Consider the following 18520-nt stretch of genomic DNA (forward strand, 5'->3'; position numbering starts at 1 on the left):
AGCTATGGAAACGAAGATGGTAATGGTGGGTTGAAGTTATCTCGTGGGAGCCTAGAGCTTTCCTTTACCATAATTCTTGGTAATTATATGTTTGCTTCGTTTCCTGGTTGAGTAATACAATTTTGAATTTTCAGTCATGAGTAAAATGTTTAAAATACCACTCTTTTTTTTTTATAAAAATGTTAATATTATACCATTTTTGATTTTTCACAATGTTGTTTACAACTTATTACAAGAAAACAATAAATAAAACACCACGTCATGAAACAAAACCGATGGTAAATCTTCTCTTTAGCTTTTACTTTTGTATGTGTTAGTGTTGTGTTTGTAAGAAAGTTTCAATAGAGAAAAGGTTAGAAGTTTGTTTATTTTATTGCAAGATTCAGCTACTGATCGATATGAACTCAGTTGTAAAAAAGTGTTGTAAAACTATTATGTAGCCATGTTGTAGGGAGCGAATATAAAGAAAAGAGCTGAAAATGCGAAAAGAAAACTATGTAGAAGTGTTTTTACGAGGATGGGCTCTCGTTCCATTTTCAAAAAAGGTTTAAAAAGTTCGTGCCATGTTTACATGCGTAGTAATATTCAGCCCACCTTGATTTGACAGTGACTAGTGTCAGCCTGTGTCCCACATAAATACATCTCATAATTTGTTCTTCTTTTTATTTTTTATTAGAGAATTTGTTGTGGGCAATCCATCATGCAAACCATTATGGACGGCAATTACAACTTATAATATTTTATTATTATTATTATTTTATTATTTGTACACATAATAATATATTATCAAATTTCATTCATCCATCGGGTCGAGGTCTCATTAGAAAATTTAGCGTAGGAGTACAATATTAGTTGGACATCGGCTAGATAACTCATACAAAGATATTTATTTGGACTATATATTATCTTTTATTTTCTATTTGCATACTCCCTATATTTTTTACATTCTATTTACATACTTTAAAAATCGATTTCTTCTAACTATGGCAAAGGTGATGCTGGTGCAAGTTGCCAACTTGATTAATTTTTGCAAGTTGCCAACTTGGTTATTGAACGACGACATAAAAGAAATCGGCATTTATTATTTCACTAAAAAGTAGTAGTAACAAATTTTATATTCCACACAGAAAATAAAACAAAGAATGAATAAAAAATACATATTCTTGTTGATATGGAAGTTAATGATGGTGAGCCAATTAGAAGATCGATATGTTATAGCACTCACCTACTTTAATGATTAACATCGTTAACGTCAAACATTTCTCATTTAATTAGCTGTTAAGAGATCTAAATCTAAAATTATTAAATCAAACTGTACGTTGAGATACCATTTTTAGGGGAGAGAGTCGTAACAGTAAATAAAATAAAAGTGTATTTATTACTCCTTAAGTCCTTTATGCTCTTCTGTTCTGGTAAGCGCTTCATAAACCTAGATCTACTTCTGTCTTCATAAACCTAGTTCCACTTACTGTCTTCTTCGTTGATCTTATTTCAGATGTGATTCTTCTTTTGCATGTATCTCATAGATTGATTTGTATAAACACACAAGAAAGAACCATCACCATGCCTTCGGAGTTAACTCAGGAAGAACGATCCGCCCTCGCACAATCCATCGCCGAGTTCCACACTTACCAGCTCGGTCCAGGAAGCTGCTCCTCGCTCCACGCGCAGCGAATCAACGCGCCGCCGGAGATCGTCTGGTCAGTCGTCCGTCAGTTCGACAAACCGCAGACCTACAAACACTTCATCAAATCCTGCTCCGTCGAGGAAGGATTCGAGATGCGTGTTGGATGCACGCGCGACGTGATCGTGATCAGTGGATTGCCGGCGAACACGTCGACGGAGAGGCTCGATATACTCGACGACGAGAGGCGAGTGACGGGGTTCAGCATCATCGGAGGAGAGCATAGGCTGGTGAATTACAAGTCGGTGACGACGGTGCACAGGTTCGAGAAGGAGAGACGGGTATGGACGGTGGTGCTCGAGTCGTACGTCGTGGATATGCCGGAAGGGAACTCGGAAGACGATACAAGAATGTTCGCTGATACTGTCGTTAAACTGAATCTGCAGAAATTGGCAACTGTCACCGAAGCCATGGCTCGTAACGCCGCCGGTGAGCGAGGCGGTTCTCAGGTGACTTAGAAAACAAAATTATATGGAAAGAAGATGAAAAATGAAAATTGTTTTTTCTAAAATTACTTTGTTGGGAAATGTTATTTACGATGCTTTCATATAAGACTAGGGATTAACCCGGGCTACGCCCGGGATTTTTATTTTTTTTCTAATTGAAGTTGTTAAATTATTTATATTTATATAAATGTTAAAATGCATGTCATAATTAAAATTTATTTTTAAATTTTAACACGTTAAATTAACATATTTTTTACTATTTAAATATTTTTTTGTAATTTTATTGGCTATCTAGTTATCATATTTAACAAAACTATCTTTTGAGTGTTGGAATAAATGTTTTAGAGATTTTATTAAACTGCAGAGTATTTTTGGATCGACCACATGCTCAACATTCGATCGATCCGTAAAATGATGGTCGATCTCCTTGGCCAGGTAAGTATAATTTTAGCAAAAATATCTTTTATTTTCAAATATTAAGTATATAACTATTCTTTTTAATATTTTTTAATTGTATTTTTGATTAAATTATTGTATTATAATGGTTATGTAAATATTTTTTGTGATGTTTGAATTTTTGTTGTTCGTATACTTAACCTAGATGATATTGATGTTTAACAATTTATTGTTTTCTGGAAATAGAAAATAATGATATATCAAAACGTATCTAATACTTGTTAAATGATATTATAATGTAAATTACATTCATTATTTGAAAATAAACATTTGTTGTTTTTATTTTTATTTTAAATCAGAAATTATTTTTATTTAAAAACATTATTCATATATAATATAATAGTTTAAGTTTGGAAGATTAATCTAAATATATAAATTATGTATATTTTTAAAAAAATAATTTAAGATATTATATATTGAGTATCTGAATAAAAGCTGAATTTCTTATCTTGAAAATCAGATATTTATATTTTTGTCTTCATGTTATACTCACCAATCCATCATTGAAATTTATAACTCAGTACGTTTTTTAAAAAACTTAGTTTTAAGTAATAAACGAATTTAATAAATTAAATTCATCACCTATAATGTTCTGTAAACTATATTTGAAAAGACTCTAAAATTATATTTTAAGCATAATATTATTATTATTTAATTTAAGTTATTTTAAACATAATATATGCTAAACCAACTTAAATTATATTTACAATAGGACCATCCTAAACCGGTTAGTAAACCAAAAACAATACTAAACCAATATGAACCAATACTTGATTCGGCGAGGAAGGAAGTGTTTCGGGATAAACGTTTGAATGGTTATTAACTGAAATGGTTTGATCATAAAAGAGTTAGTATGAATATTAACAATAAAATTATGGATTAGATTAATTTAAATTTGTAAGAATACCTTTGAGTCTATGAAAAACAATTCAATTCCCATGAATAAGTTTGGCTTTTGGAAGTTGCGGGTTTCCCAACAATGAATCCACATAACAAAAAGTTTGTTGTTATAAAAAAATCTCATTCAAGGTCATTAAAGGTTTTTGGGACGGCAAGAGTTGATAGTGAAACTATTTTTTTGCTCGAGTGCTTTGAAATTTTCCTTAATAGTGTGAGATTGATGTGGATGGAATAATGAGTTTTATAGGGACTTTTTTGATGTAAAACTATACATTTTTTTTGTTTAATGTGGTATTTCCATTTTTATATAATTTACTACCATTTTAAGATAGAAGTACATTTTAAGATAGATGCTTAAATCTTAATGTACTTTTTCCATTTTTTAAAATGTTTATTTCCATTTCTTATATTTTTATTTACGTAATATCTATATTTTATATTTTTAAATAGATATTTAAATATTAATGTACTTTTTCCATTTTTAAATTGTGTATTTACTTATATTATATATTTTACATTTTAAGATAGATGTTTAATGCTTGATGAACTTTTTCCATTTTTAAAAAAATTGTGTATTTACTTATTATTACATATATAATTCATATATTATATATTTACATTATTTACTTATTATTTATTTTCATGTATATGTATTTCCATTTCTTGTACTTTTAATTTACTTAATATCTCTATTTTACATTTTAAGATAGATGTTTAAATCTTAATGTACGTTTTCCATTTTTTTAAATTGTATATTTCCATTTGTTATACTTTCTATTTACGTAATATCTAAATTTTAAATTTTAATATATATTTTTAAATCTTAATGTAATTTCCCATTTTTTAAATTTGGTATTCACTTATATTATATATTTACTTATTATTTATTTTTCTTTATATTGTGTATTTCTATTTCCTATAATTTCTATTTACTAATAATTTTATATTTTAAGATTGATTTACATTTTAAGATAGATGTTTAAATACTAATGTATTTTTTCCATTTTTTTAAATTGTGTATTTCCTTTTCTTATACTTTCTATTTACTTAATATCTATATTTTACATTTTAAGATAGATGTTTAATATTTAATGTACTCTTTCCATTTTTTAAAAATTGTGCATTTACTTATTATTGTATATATAATTCGTATATTTATATATTTATAATATTTACTTATTATTTATTTTTCTATATATTGAGTATTTCTCTTTCTTATACTTTATATTTAGTTAATGTCTATATTTTATATTTTAAGATAGATGTTTAAATCTTTACGTATTTTTCCATTTTTAATGTAAAACGGCAATGTTTAATAGAAGAACTTGGATAAATAGTCAAATAGTTAGATTTATGTTTTTTTTTCTTTTTTTAATAAAATGGTAATGTTACATTATGAAGATAACCCGTTTTTTTAGTGAACAATGGTAATCTTACATATGTTTAATGTAGTTTTTCCATTTTTTTATGTTGTATGTTTACATATTATTTTTATTTTTAAATGTAAAATGGTAATTTTACATATGTTTAATGTAGTATTTCCATTTTTTATGGTGTATGTTTACATATTATTTATTATTTTCGAAATTATATATAATTTTCTTTTTTACAAAATAGTAATGTTACATTATGGAGATAAGCCGTCTTTTTTTTAGTGAAAAATGGTAATCTTACATATGTTTAATGTAGTTTTTTCATTTTTTATGTTGTATGTTTACATATTATTTTCTTAAAATAAAAATGTAAAATGGTAATCTTACATATGTTTAATGTAGTATTTCCATTTTTATGTTGTATGTTTTACATATATTTATTATTTTTAAAATTATATATAATGTTTTTTGTTGTTTTTATAAAACGGTAATGTTACATGATGGAGATAAGCCGTCTTTTTTTAAGTTAAAAATAGTAATCTTACATATGTTTAATGTAGTTTTTCCATTTTTTATGCTGTATGTTTACATATTTTTTATAATTTTCAAAAATAAGTAATATTAAAATGTAAAACTATATTTTATGCCACGTGTCATCTTTCGAGATTATATTATATATTTACTTATTATTTATTTTTCTTTATATTGTGTATTTTTATTTCTTATACTTTCTATTTACTAATAATTTTATATTTTAAGATTGATTTACATTTTAAGATAGATGTTTAAATACTAATGTACTTTTTCCATTTTTTTAAATTGTGTATTTCTTTTTCTTATACTTTCTATTTGCGTAATATCTATATTTTACATTTTAAGATAGATGTTTAAATCTTAATATACTTTTTTCATTGTTTTTAAGTTGTGTATTTCTTTTTCTTATATTTTCTATTTACTTAATATCTATATTTTACATTTTAAGATAGATGTTTAATATTTAATATACTCTTTCCATTTTTAAAAAAATGTGCATTTACTTATTATTGTATATATAATTCGTATATTTATAATATTTACTTATTTTTTTTTTATATATTGAGTATTTCTCTTTTTTATACTTTATATTTAGTTAATGTCTATATTTTATATTTTAAGATAGATGTTTAAATCTTTACGTATTTTTCTATTTTTAATGTAAAACGACAATGTTTAATAGAAGAACTTGAACAAATAGTCAAACATATTTATGTTTATTGTAGTATTTCCATTTTTATGTTGTATGTTTTACATATATTTATTATTTTTGAAATTATATATAATGTTTTTGTTTTTTTTATAAAACGGTAATGTTACATTATGGAGATAAGCCGTCTTTTTTTTTAAGTGAAAATAGTTATCTTACATATGTTTAATGTCACGTGTCATCTTTCTAGATTATATTATATATTTACTTATTATTTATTTTTCTTTATATTGTGTATTTTTATTTCTTATACTTTCTATTTACTAATAATTTTATATTTTAAGATTGATTTACATTTTAAGATAGATGTTTAAATACTAATGTACTTTTTCCATTTTTTTAAATTGTGTATTTCCTTTTCTTATACTTTCTATTTGCGTAATATCTATATTTTACATTTTAAGATAGATGTTTAAATCTTAATATACTTTTTTCATTGTTTTTAAGTTGTTTATTTCTTTTTCTTATATTTTCTATTTACTTAATATCTATATTTTACATTTTAAGAGAGATGTTTAATATTTAATATACTCTTTTCATTTTTAAAAAATTGTGCATTTACTTATTATTGTATATATAATTCGTATATTTATATATTTATAATATTTACTTATTTTTTTTTATATATTGAGTATTTCTCTTTTTTATACTTTATATTTAGTTAATGTCTATATTTTATATTTTAAGATAGATGTTTAAATTTTTACGTATTTTTCTATTTTTAATGTAAAACGGCAATGTTTAATAGAAGAACTTGGACAAATAGTCAAACATATTTATGTTTATTGTAGTATTTCCATTTTTATATTGTATGTTTTACATATAATTATTATTTTCGAAATTATATATAATGTTTTTTGTTTTTTTTTTATAAAACGGTAGTGTTACATTATGGAGATAAGCCATCTTTTTTTTTAAGTGAAAAATAGTAATCTTACATATGTTTAATGTAGTTTTTTCATTTTTTAATGCTGTATGTTTACAATGTAAAACTATATTTTATGCCACGTGTCATCTTTTGGGAGAATTTTTTTTCGCTGATGTAGACGTCCTATGGAGCCTCAAAAGGTCCCTTTTATTAGTAGAGATTCTACACTTTTGTCTGTTTTAACCTCAAAGTTATTTAGTATCCATTTAAGTCTAAAGGTTATTTTGGACATTGAGCATTCCGGATAAGTAGGAATCGTTTCCTCTTTTGGTAAGTTATATTTCTGCGCGTCTTAGTCAAAACTTTCGTCTACGCAACTAACTCTCATACAAACCATACTAGAAATGTAGAGATAATGGTTTCTCGTGATATTTTTATTTTTGGTTAGTTATATCGTGATAAATTTTTTCACGTGTATTTCTTCTTTTGTGTAGGTTGATTTTTCACGTTTATTTTGTTGCACTGTACACGTTATCCGTGTTAAATTAAATGTAACTATTTGTTTTGGATCAAAACTGTTACTATTTTACTTTTGCTTTACAGTAGTAAAATGATTGGGTTTTCTTCTTAAAGAGAGCAGTGAAATAAATGTACTTTTGGTGTTTATATAAAACTACAAAATATAAAAAACTAGGGTAAACCCGCCCTACGGGCATGTGACCAAGTAAAAAACAAATAATACAAATTTATTTTAAATGTTTTTCGGTCAATTTATTTTAAAATTTTAATTTACTTTTAACTAAAAATAGTACTAAAGTTCATATATTTTACAGCAATTTTAACTGTTCATATTAGAAATTATACTTGTCTAATTATTATAAAATTGTAAAAAAAACTTATTTTTATTTTTTTATACATTTTAAAAATCTAAGGATTTCACGATATAAAAAAATAAATTATTCATTATAACTAAAAATATTTTAAGATAGTTAAATAGAAAAGTATGAAACTATTGTTACTCTTTATACATATACATCTTTGTTAGAATATTATATGTATTATCATATATTAAAACAAAGTTAACCATGTTATTTAAAATAAATATTACTGGCTAGCTTATAATATATAATCTTTACAATATTTAATTATATATTTACTATATTGATTGTGTTTTGTTATTGAATACAATTATTTCTTTTCTTTATTATAGATTCATATATATTAATCTTATACACATATTTAAATTAATATAATTTAGTATAAGATTCTTATTTGAAATATTAGTAATAGAAATTTATTAAATCTACTATTCGTTTAGATTTTTGATGAAAAAGCGGTTTTTAATTTATTAAAATATCCATTTAAGTATTTAATAAACAAAAGACATATAATTAGTTTCTAAAGATAATTTTTGAAATCAAATAATGTTTTAAATAGTTATAAAGCTTATGTAAGGAAAATTGTATTTAATTAAAGTGCTGAAAATAGATAAAGTTTCTGAAATATAGGAAAAGAGTGTTTACAAATGTGTATAAATAAGCTGTATTTTGACTACGATTCTTGCGTTGCTTTCCAAAGACTCGTTTTAACTTACCAAAATGCTACGATACAACAACGTCTTGGTTCCAATTTGTATTGAGAATTCGTCAACTATTTATATTCAGTGAACACAAAAATGATTTCTTTGGTCCAGTCTCTGACTCTGTTTTTGTAATGAGGATCTTAATTATTTAGTTATTAGTAACATTTTGGAGAATGAGATGTGAATATGTAAGGGGGAAAACGGCTGATTATTTGCCAAACTCGTGTATTTGAGATCAGTAACTTTTTAAAACTCGATGTATATCCTTGCAGAGTCCGGAGTGATGGGTGGTTATGTATCTTGTTGGGTTAACCTGATACGACTGTTGGAGGAAGAAACATTGTTTTAGGTTTTAAAAATGTTGGCTTTTATTGTGTTACAAATTGACCAAAATTAGCTTTAAAAAACAATATGATTGGAATATGTTTAAGGTAGCACTATTGTTCGAATAATTTGAAAATATAGCAGCTAATAGATATCAAAAGCATGCGAGTAAATAGCAGTATCATAAAGCCTTCTTGACTGTATGCTCTGTTGTTGGCACTGGTCCTTCTTCAACAGTGCATCTGCCTAAAGCAACCTGAACATGTGCGGTGATGGTCTCTAGGAAGAAACACATCTGCCTCCCGCCTCCGAACATATCACTGCAAGGGTTGTCGCAATTGAAATCTATAGTAGTGTATGGTGTAATTGTCATAAGAAAATGACTCAATTCTCAAGAATCATGTCCACTTTTTTGTTTCCATTCAACAACAAAGATAAATAGAATCATAATATTATTCTTTTAATATCTATTATATATTTCTTACCCAAGATAAATTCAAAGTGTTACAAAGAAACTTGAACATCATCTCAACTGATCATCATAATGAGAATCTCAGTGTCACACAAACACATAATCAGACATCTACTTTGTGTATAGAACACAATTTATTATATAGGCGGTGTGTATGTGTACTTGTGTTATTAAATGTAATGGAGTGCTTCTTTCTTCAATACACACTCCTACGAACAGGAAAAGGAAGAGTGTGTATGTGTACTTGTGTTATCCGAATTACTTCCATATCTCATTGTCCATATGCCACAATGGTAAATTGCAGCATTCTAACCTTCAAATACCACAATGGATCCTCCTAAGTATATCACTGCTTAAGCTACTTCATGTGCACTCACCACCATGCCGTTGAGGATCCACATTCTTCTGCAAAGTGAAAATCCAGATTTAAGTTTTATTCATGGCTTTCTTGGTTGGTAAGTACATCAACAAATTAAAATTAACAGATAAACATGGATGATTAAAGAGACACTCGATAGTAGGCAATGTACATGAAAGTCTGAGCCATTTACCTTCTTTTGTGGATCTTTCTCAAGGTTTGATTGAAAAATTGTTCATGTGATGTCATAAACATGTTTAAAACCAAACATGAACCCCAGCCGCCAGATTACAATAACCAAAAGAAAATAAAGCTTTCCATCAGCGAATGCAAGCACAGTGTTTTTGAAATGAAAATCTTGTACCTTAACTGTTAAATCTTTCTTCAGCTCTATCGTTTCAGTAACATGCCTTACAAAGAACCCCACTAACAACAGAGAGAGCAACTTCATTCACCCCTTGATCGATCGTACACCTCCTTCTTACAACTTGCAAGGCCAAAACACTGTATCTAAAGGCATACAAAAGCTCAGCACAATAAAATCAAGGATTACATTTGAAAGCTGGAAAAATAAGCAAGTATTACCAAATGCAGTGGATATATTGGATGGTCAAAAACAGAACCATAGCTCATGTAGATGACTGTTTCATCATTGATACACTTCCAATATACCACGTCATCCTTACTCTTTCTGTCACACTTAATAGATGCAGACGAACCTTGCATTTGATCCTTTCCTGTAGCCATCTTTATCTCTCACCTTCCGTTAATTACCTGATCTTAACCCCGAAGAAATCATGCGACAACGAAAAGCGAATCAGTGAATCATATGCTTAGCTCTATAAATGATCGAGAAGATTGAAATGATAAATTTCAAGGCATGAGACTGACCTTTTTGTAATATGGATTCAGGAGAACAAAAGGCGGAGTTAAATAAGAGACCTGAGAATCCAGCAGGAGCATATCAACTCCCATGAGCTCTCCACCACGGCGGACATTCCTGGCCTCCCAGAAACGGAGCAACCGGACTTGAACAGTGGAGTAGGATCGGCCCGTCTGCTGATCGGAGAGGAAGACCAAAACGTTAGCCATAGCTCACATATTTAGTTTACTGGTTAGTTTAGGACGAATGAGCGAATGATTCTTACCTTTTTATAGTTGAACTTAAACCGCCTTTCAGAATAAGACCCCGCATTGAATATGGATAGTGGGTGATAGATTAATTGAGGGTTTTAAGAGAATTCGGTAACTGGTATCGTTTCGTATGAGGAAGAAGATGAAAGATCGATTGAGAAACTCTCATCGCCATGAGCTCCGGAGAGGTGAAGAAGAACACAGGATCTAACCCTTAAGGAAAACACGGCGTTTCATGCTGGCTGAGATGATAAACGGACTGGTCTGTAAGAAGTTCACACGAAGCCCGGCCCAAACGGATTGCACACATCTATTAATGAAACGCAGCGGATTGGTTATCATGACACGTGTCGCATCCAGAAGAAACGATTTGATGACGTGTCTCTCTAAGGAGAGAGACAAAGTCTTCTTTATAGTATTAGATTAACTTTGTTTTGCAATTGCATAATAGAGTTTTTGTTCATACATGTGTTTTTCTTCTGTTTGTTACACACTAGAATCAGACCGACGAATATTACATCTTTCAGCCAGGTGTAAAATGTTAAAATACCACATTTACTGAAAACGAAATAAAATAGTATGCATGATATGTCTTCTCTATATCTTTTACTTATGTATGTTAGTGTTTTTTTGTTATTATATATTATAATTATAAAAATCGGTCTGAACCGGGAATCCTACGTCAGTTATAACTTTGAATCTGAAAAAAACAACCCTTAGATCTTCTCCAACTAAACCTCTTTACACAAACCTAACATGCGCAATTTATTAGCCAGTTTTGGCTTCCACATATTCGTTCAACGTTTTCAGCCGTAGTAGGAGTAATCCGAAAAAGTAAAATTAACATGATTGTTGCCAGCAGTTTCTCAAGAAAAAGAGATTGCTGCGGTCTTATTTTCTTCATGCCGGAGCAGTTGGATCTCGATGACGTCATCATCATTGTAACCGACTCGATCTACGAAAAGACACCGGACAATCGGGTGAGGAATGCAATAACTTCGCTAGTCAAGATAACAAACGAATTGCATTACCTCCAAACAAGTACATAATACAATGGTGGCTCCTCAGTTTCAAGAGTCTTCATAACCTGGTAAAAAACACAGAAAAACCTGTCAAGGAATCAAATGAACTCCTTGAAACTGGAAATACCATTTTGTACCCAAGTCTCCAAGTCGCAAACAGGCCAGACTAACTAAATTCGAGCTGCTACACGACATCTTAGTTGTAACTAGAGAACGTAATCCAATTCACTTTGCGAAACTAATTTCGACCCACTGAAGAGATGAAGATGAAAAAACACGCCTTTCGCGAAAGGTTGGAGCAACTTGAGACCAAACATGAGGAGCACGAGCAAACGCGATTTGGAGAAGAAGAGACACGCCTTACATGAAAAGCTGGAGAAACTTGAGATCAAACATGAGGATCACGAGCAAACGGAGAGATACCGCCAGAGAGAAATTTCCTCTACGATAAACGACAGAACAAATCCGCAAGTTGTAAGCTACCCAGGAAGAATGACAGGGTCATGACAGCCACATGACCACCACAAACCACCGTGAACACACCAACAGTGAGTAACATACGTCTCCCTTGAGCTTCAACTGGACCTTATTCCGAGATAAGACACCAAGCCTCAGTTGAAGAAGAGCAAATAAATCCTCTCCGCATCAAAAAAAACTTCATAATAACAAAACAAGGAGAAAACCGAAGAAGAGATTCAATACCTACCCTTGCTACCATTGCCAAGGACAACAACTGATCTACAAAGAGGAAAACGACGATTCGTCGAAACCTCATCTTCAAAAGCCAACTCCATTTGCCTTACGACCACTGCCGCCTTGTCGAAGCTCCATAAATGAACTTTAACCACCAGATCAATCAGCCCCGAGGAATATCTAGGGTTCCAGCTTCAAAGTTTCACCAGAGATTTGGACATATCGGCGACAAGGCTAAGTAAGGGAGCGAGACAAAGGAAAACTGAAAAACTGAGAGGAGGGAGAGATCTCCGGCGCCAACACACACGGAGATCGAATGCCAGAGCATGCCAGAAAACTACTGATCGATATTGTTTAGTGTTGTGTTTCAAAAGTTGGACTCGAGTGAAATAAGATTCATAAAAATGATTAGAAGTTTGTTAATTTGTTGTAAGATTTAGCTATTGATTGATATTAAATTCTCTTGTTTCTTAATTGTTTAAGTGTTAACCATCAAAAACTTATAAAACGATTATGTAGCCATGTATAGAACCAGACTCGACATAGCTACATCAAACATTGACATACGATCCCAATTTTTTAAGAATTAATAATATAAGTTTAAAACTCCAAAATATTAAAACCAAAATTTATTAACATTTTAATCTAAATTGTACATAGCCCCTTAATTTCCATGACCGATCTTTGGCCATGTATGGAACAAATCGAAAGAGAGCTGAAAATGCGGGGAAAAGACTATAAATGTTTTTAAGAAGATGTGCTCGCGGTCCGTTTTCAAGAAAGGTTTAAGAAATTTGTGCCGTCTTAGAGCACACCCGCAATGGTGTTACCCAAAGAGGAGTTCTTAGAAAAAATGTATTTTGATTTTATTATTATTTTATTTAGATAAAAAAAATATCAACCAATCACGGATCGCCACATGTCGTGGGGGCCCACAAATAGTGCAAGGATTCACTAAGAAATAGTCTTTATTTATGGATTTTAAGGATTAAGGGTCTGACTAGTTCAAATGCAGCGGTTGCGGTTGCGGGAGTTTGTGGATGCGGGCTGTTGCGGTTTTTAGCGGTTTTAAGAGATTTGTACGACTGGTACTGCGGTTGAAAATTAGTGCGTTTGCGGGTGACTTATGACTGACTAACTACCAAATACGGTAACAATCAAATAATAAATTAACAATATTTTCATTTAATATAATTATAAAAATATCAAAAATCATAATATTATAATAAATATAAAATTTAGATTTAGAAAGTTATAATTTTAATTTTTTAAAAATTTATTGAAATTTTTTTTACTATACAATTTTATAATATTAATTAAAACATAATAGATATATTTTAATATTTTCATAATATCAATTTTTAAATTTTTATCAAATATTTTTACTTTTGTATATATATTGTTTTTGAGAAAAAGAAAAAAAATTTACCCTTCCGCAACCGTCCGCAACCGCAAATGCTAGCTGGAGCCAGCTTTTGAATTTATGAGATTCAGAGCGGTTTAGAGCGATTTGAGTGATTGTTGCAAACTGTCGACAACTGCTACCAACCGTAAAAGCTGCGTTTGTGAGTGGTAGCGGGAAAACCAGTTGCCCCCTAAATCATTTGCTTTTGATGGGATCTACTGATTATTTAATTATTTTTTCTCTAAAAACTTTTTTTTAAGGATTCTCATTGCAATGCTCTTACATGCGTAGTAATATTCAGCCCATCTCGACACTGACCATAGTGTCAGCCTGTCAGCATGTGCGCCACTTAAAATACATCTTAACATTTCTTATTTTATTAGAGAATTTGTTGTGGGCGATCAATTATGGCCGGCAATTACAACTTTTACATATGATATGTAGTGCTAAAGAAATATATTTCTTTTTTAAAAACAAAATGTACTATATTATCAAATTCCATTGTATCGAGAAAGAGAATAAAAATTATTTATAATACTATTTTTTTCGTTTCTTCTTTATTTGCATACTTAAAAAATAAAAATCGATAAGTGTGACTGGATCACAGAGGCGGAGGCAGCTGTGTGAGAGGGGGTCACTTCACCCCCTATATATTTTTGTTGAAAATAAATTTACTTGCATTTTGGAAAAAAGAATCCGGTAAAATGTTGTACAATTAGTATTCTAACCCCATAATATTTCCTCAAATATGACTTGATCCCATCAATACTATTAAAACAGAAGGTCATTTTTTGAGGTATCATTTTGTTTCAACAATATTTACAGAACCATGCCACTACTTTATTTAAAACCTATACTTTTAATTATATAGAAATATTCAACTAAATATCTTTTAATCTAAAAATTAATTTTTATTTAATTTTCTTTCCTTTACTTTCAGCGTAGTGAATATAGTTGGAGGAATTAGATTTATTTTCAGTTTTTGGATTCGATGAAGGAGCTTTGTTGATTCCCAAAACTTTAAAAAAATTCTCATGAGTTCTTCCATTCTTTTTTTTTCTTCCATTGTTCTACCAATTAGTTAAAAAATAGTCTCTTTTCTCTCTTAGCAACAAGATTGAGAAATAGGGAGACTTTACTCTTCACCTTCTTCTCTTTTCTCTCTGTGACTTTTTTTAGCTGATTCATCTTTCTTTTTCTCGCTGATTAAGCTCTCAAGTCTCAGGTCTGTGTATGCTCTTTCTTCTAGACACATCTTTTTGGGTTTCCACCTGATTTACATTATTAGGGAAACAAATGCAGACATATAAGAGTTTAAGAGCAATTCTATCTGAGTCAATCACCGGCAGATGAACTCGTGTTGCCTAGCATATCAAAAGGTATTCGATCTATTCTATGTTCCAATCAGCGTTGTTATTCAGTTGTTATTTCCTTGTGTGGTTTACGGTGTTAGTTCTTTCACTGTTAAGGTTTATCTTGATTTATGTCTTGTCATAGAAAGTTTTTTGTTTTGAATTTCGTGTAAGGAGCTTTTGAAAGAAACAATGCCCAAACATAAGGCTGTATTGATCTGGTATTTTATTTCCTCAGAAGAGTGTTCGTCTCTGATTGATGGAGTTGATGTGTTTGTAAATTTCAAGGTAAAACTCCTTATTCTCAAACTCCAGCATCAACCTCTTCATTTGTCTGATTTGACACCCTTTTCTCATCTCTATTTTTTTTTTAATGGCATGAAGGTGAGAAGTTGGTGCTGGAAAGAAACATCACTTCCTCTGCATTGTTTCCTTCTCAAAACAGTTAACTGTTTCAAGTAATGCACCAACAAAAGGAAAATTAGCTCCAGTGATTCTGCCGAGATTTATGCAATACTTAGGCATATTTTGTATATATATGTCGAATAATTCTCATCATTAATATTTTTAAATCGATGATTCTATACAGCTATTGTAATATTTATTGTTAAAAAAATATATTAAGAGATCTTAAGAGATTTAGAATTTGTGATCAACACAAAAAATTTAAAACGTTACATAACTAACAAATATAATATCATTATCTAACTACCACTATATAGTATATTCTAAACATGTACAAATAAGAGTGTTTCTAATACATAGATAAGCGTACTAAGCATATCTTTTCCCTAACTAAGAGGAATGTATTAAATTAAAGGTTTTAGAAGATTTTAGAGTATTTTAATTTTGGTTGGATTTAGGTGAAATTTGAAATTATTTGAGTGATTTTAGTAAAACTTAAAAATAAACGATATTTTCTAAGAGTTTCAAAGTTGTTTAGGTGATTTGAAATGATGATATATATTTTTAAGCTTGGGCATTCGGGGTCCAATCGGATTTCGGCTTTGTCTAATCGGGTTTTGGTTATTCAGGTTTATCAAAATCAGCCATATTTGGGTTCTATCGAGTTCGGGTCGAGATTAGTAAATCATCAGAGAACCGGTATAACCCAATGTAATTTTGGGTTCGGATCTCAATCGGTTCTTTAGTTTAAAAGTATCTGATTTATACCTAATTTGTAATCAAAACATAAGTAAAGTCGGTTCTTTGATTTTAGAGTATCTGATTTGTACTTATTTTATGACCAAAGCATAAGTAAAATCGATTCAAAAAAAAACATCAAACGTGATCATTTAAAATCAAATGAAATGTAAACATAGTTATTAATCGAAAGAAAACCAAATAACTAAAAGAATAAACGACAACAAAGTTCTCATGAAATGAAATCATTATTCAATGAAAACAAAACCAAAATATAAAAATTTCAAGCCTCAACCGCCACCTTCAACCATCAAACTTCATGTAATAGATAATTAGTTTAGAAGCATATTAAGAATTGAAACTAATTTGAAAAATAATCAATATAATTTGAAAACCCAACAACTAATTTGTTTTTTTGAAGTATATACAAAATAAAAAATAAAAAAAATATATTAGAAATTTTAAAAATAAATTAACTCTCAAATATAAATATTAAAACGAAGGTTGAAAAAAAAAGTTAAACGTGAATCAAAATCAGTTTTAAAAGATTAGCCCCCGTTGTATAAGATTGGTGGTTTATAGTATAAGAATATTTTATTCAAAAATGTGATTTTAGCCGGATAACTCAAAATTTTCTGAAAAATATGAACCATGCAAAAATTGAAGTACTTAAAATTTAACGGGTTTCTAACATCATTATATCGAACAAACTGAAAACCAAAATATTCAATCACCCTAACCAAACTCAATATCATAAAAAACTGAGCGGTTTCTATATCTTAAACCGAAAAATGAAAACATTAAACCGAACTAAAATCAAAAACCAGAAAATAATAAAATGGAGCAAACCAAACGGCCACGCTTAACATATTAGTTAATAAATAGACGGGTTAATAAATTTGTTAATAAAAAATAATCCTGCGCTTTCAAAGCGCGGGTCAAAATCTAGCGATTATTTAAAATCCATACGGTTTTTAGTTTGGTCAAAGTCCATATAATATAACTAAGCAGTATGTAATTGTTATTTTTAGTCTTTTATCTTTAACAGTTCATGTTTAATTACTGTTTTCAACCGTTTTATTTCTGATAAAGATAATTTAACTATAAATTATTTTACACGTACACATTTTTCCTTTCAATCTTCATAACAATTTTTGACCATTTTTTAATCTGAAAAATCTTTTAGTCACAATTTTAATTTTAATGACTAAGAATACTAACTACTTTGTAAGTTAGAATTTGGATATATATAATATATAGGTAAATTATTTTAATATGTTCAAAAATATTATTGTTTAACAGAACTATTATAATAAATTTAAATAAATTTAAAATGTAATTAAAATTTTGTATTAAATTAAATTAACCTTGGTCAAAAACTTTTACTTTAAATTTGTTTTACTTTGTATTCAGCTAAAAAGCTACCAATCAAGTTAAATGTTATTTTTTAACTTTTACTCTACTTGATAAAATGGAAAAAGCACTCTAAGTTTTACTCTCATATTTGTTGGAGAAATATAATTAAAACTAGCTTTTCTTTCTCTTTCCTGTTTTCACCTTTTAACATTTACCTTTTTATTTCGAAAAAATTACATTCAAAGACAGTTTCCAAGTTTCTATTATACTATAGAACAGTTTATACTATTAGGGTAGTTCTTGCTAACCAAACTCACTTTCTACCTAAAAGCTAACTAAATGAACTTGTAGTTAAAGACAATATATTTATTATATTTAATATATTCTTTTTTTTCTAACGCAATTTGACCACAACCACAATAAAGTGGGTCCATGTACTAGTCATCATAGTCTTCTCACTTCTAAGTTTTGCATATTCTTTATAAAATAAAATTTACTGTTTCAGTTTATATTTTCCAAAAATTATATTTATTTATTATTTACATTATTTTGTCTATCTTTTGAGATATATCAAGGTACATTTTTGATGGTGCTGTAACAGGTGATGTATACCTCAACTTTTGCATTATTTTGGCATTTTTGGCATTTTTGCATGTATAGTCTCTCAACTTTTGCTTCATTTTGATTTTGACCTCAATACTCTTTAAAC

The 18520-nt window shown here is 29.0% G+C and overlaps 1 protein-coding gene and 2 long non-coding RNA genes across 6 annotated transcripts; 2 read left to right on the plus strand and 1 right to left on the minus strand.

The window, feature by feature from the left end:
* The first annotated feature begins 1156 nt into the window (after positions 1-1156).
* LOC103834035 (abscisic acid receptor PYR1) lies at positions 1157-11427 on the plus strand. 4 transcript variants are annotated; one of them, XM_033277290.1, is made up of 4 exons: positions 1157-1187; positions 1496-2133; positions 2495-2565; positions 8825-11427. In XM_033277290.1, exons 1-3 carry the CDS (start codon positions 1172-1174, stop codon positions 2543-2545), a joined length of 705 nt encoding a protein of 234 aa, XP_033133181.1. In that variant the 5' UTR covers positions 1157-1171; the 3' UTR covers positions 2546-2565; positions 8825-11427. The 4 variants fall into 4 exon arrangements, with proteins under 4 accessions (XP_033133181.1, XP_033133183.1, XP_033133184.1 ...); XM_033277291.1 differs by having other exon boundaries at positions 1181-1412; XM_033277292.1 differs by lacking the exons at positions 2495-2565; positions 8825-11427 and adding an exon at positions 7191-7306 and having other exon boundaries at positions 1496-2238.
* Positions 7434-13770, minus strand: LOC117127312. The gene is made up of 2 exons (XR_004450245.1): positions 10855-13770; positions 7434-10762 (listed from the first exon to the last, which is right to left on the minus strand). It is a non-coding gene; the product is annotated as an uncharacterized LOC117127312 (long non-coding RNA).
* A 103-nt stretch (positions 13771-13873) lies between these two features.
* Positions 13874-16953, plus strand: LOC117127464. Its single transcript, XR_004450500.1, has 2 exons — positions 13874-15600; positions 15697-16953. It is a non-coding gene; the product is annotated as an uncharacterized LOC117127464 (long non-coding RNA).
* Positions 16954-18520: the final 1567 nt, after the last annotated feature.

The sequence above is a fragment of the Brassica rapa genome, chromosome A08 (assembly GCF_000309985.2).
Source record: "Brassica rapa cultivar Chiifu-401-42 chromosome A08, CAAS_Brap_v3.01, whole genome shotgun sequence".
Lineage (NCBI taxonomy): Eukaryota > Viridiplantae > Streptophyta > Magnoliopsida > Brassicales > Brassicaceae > Brassica > Brassica rapa.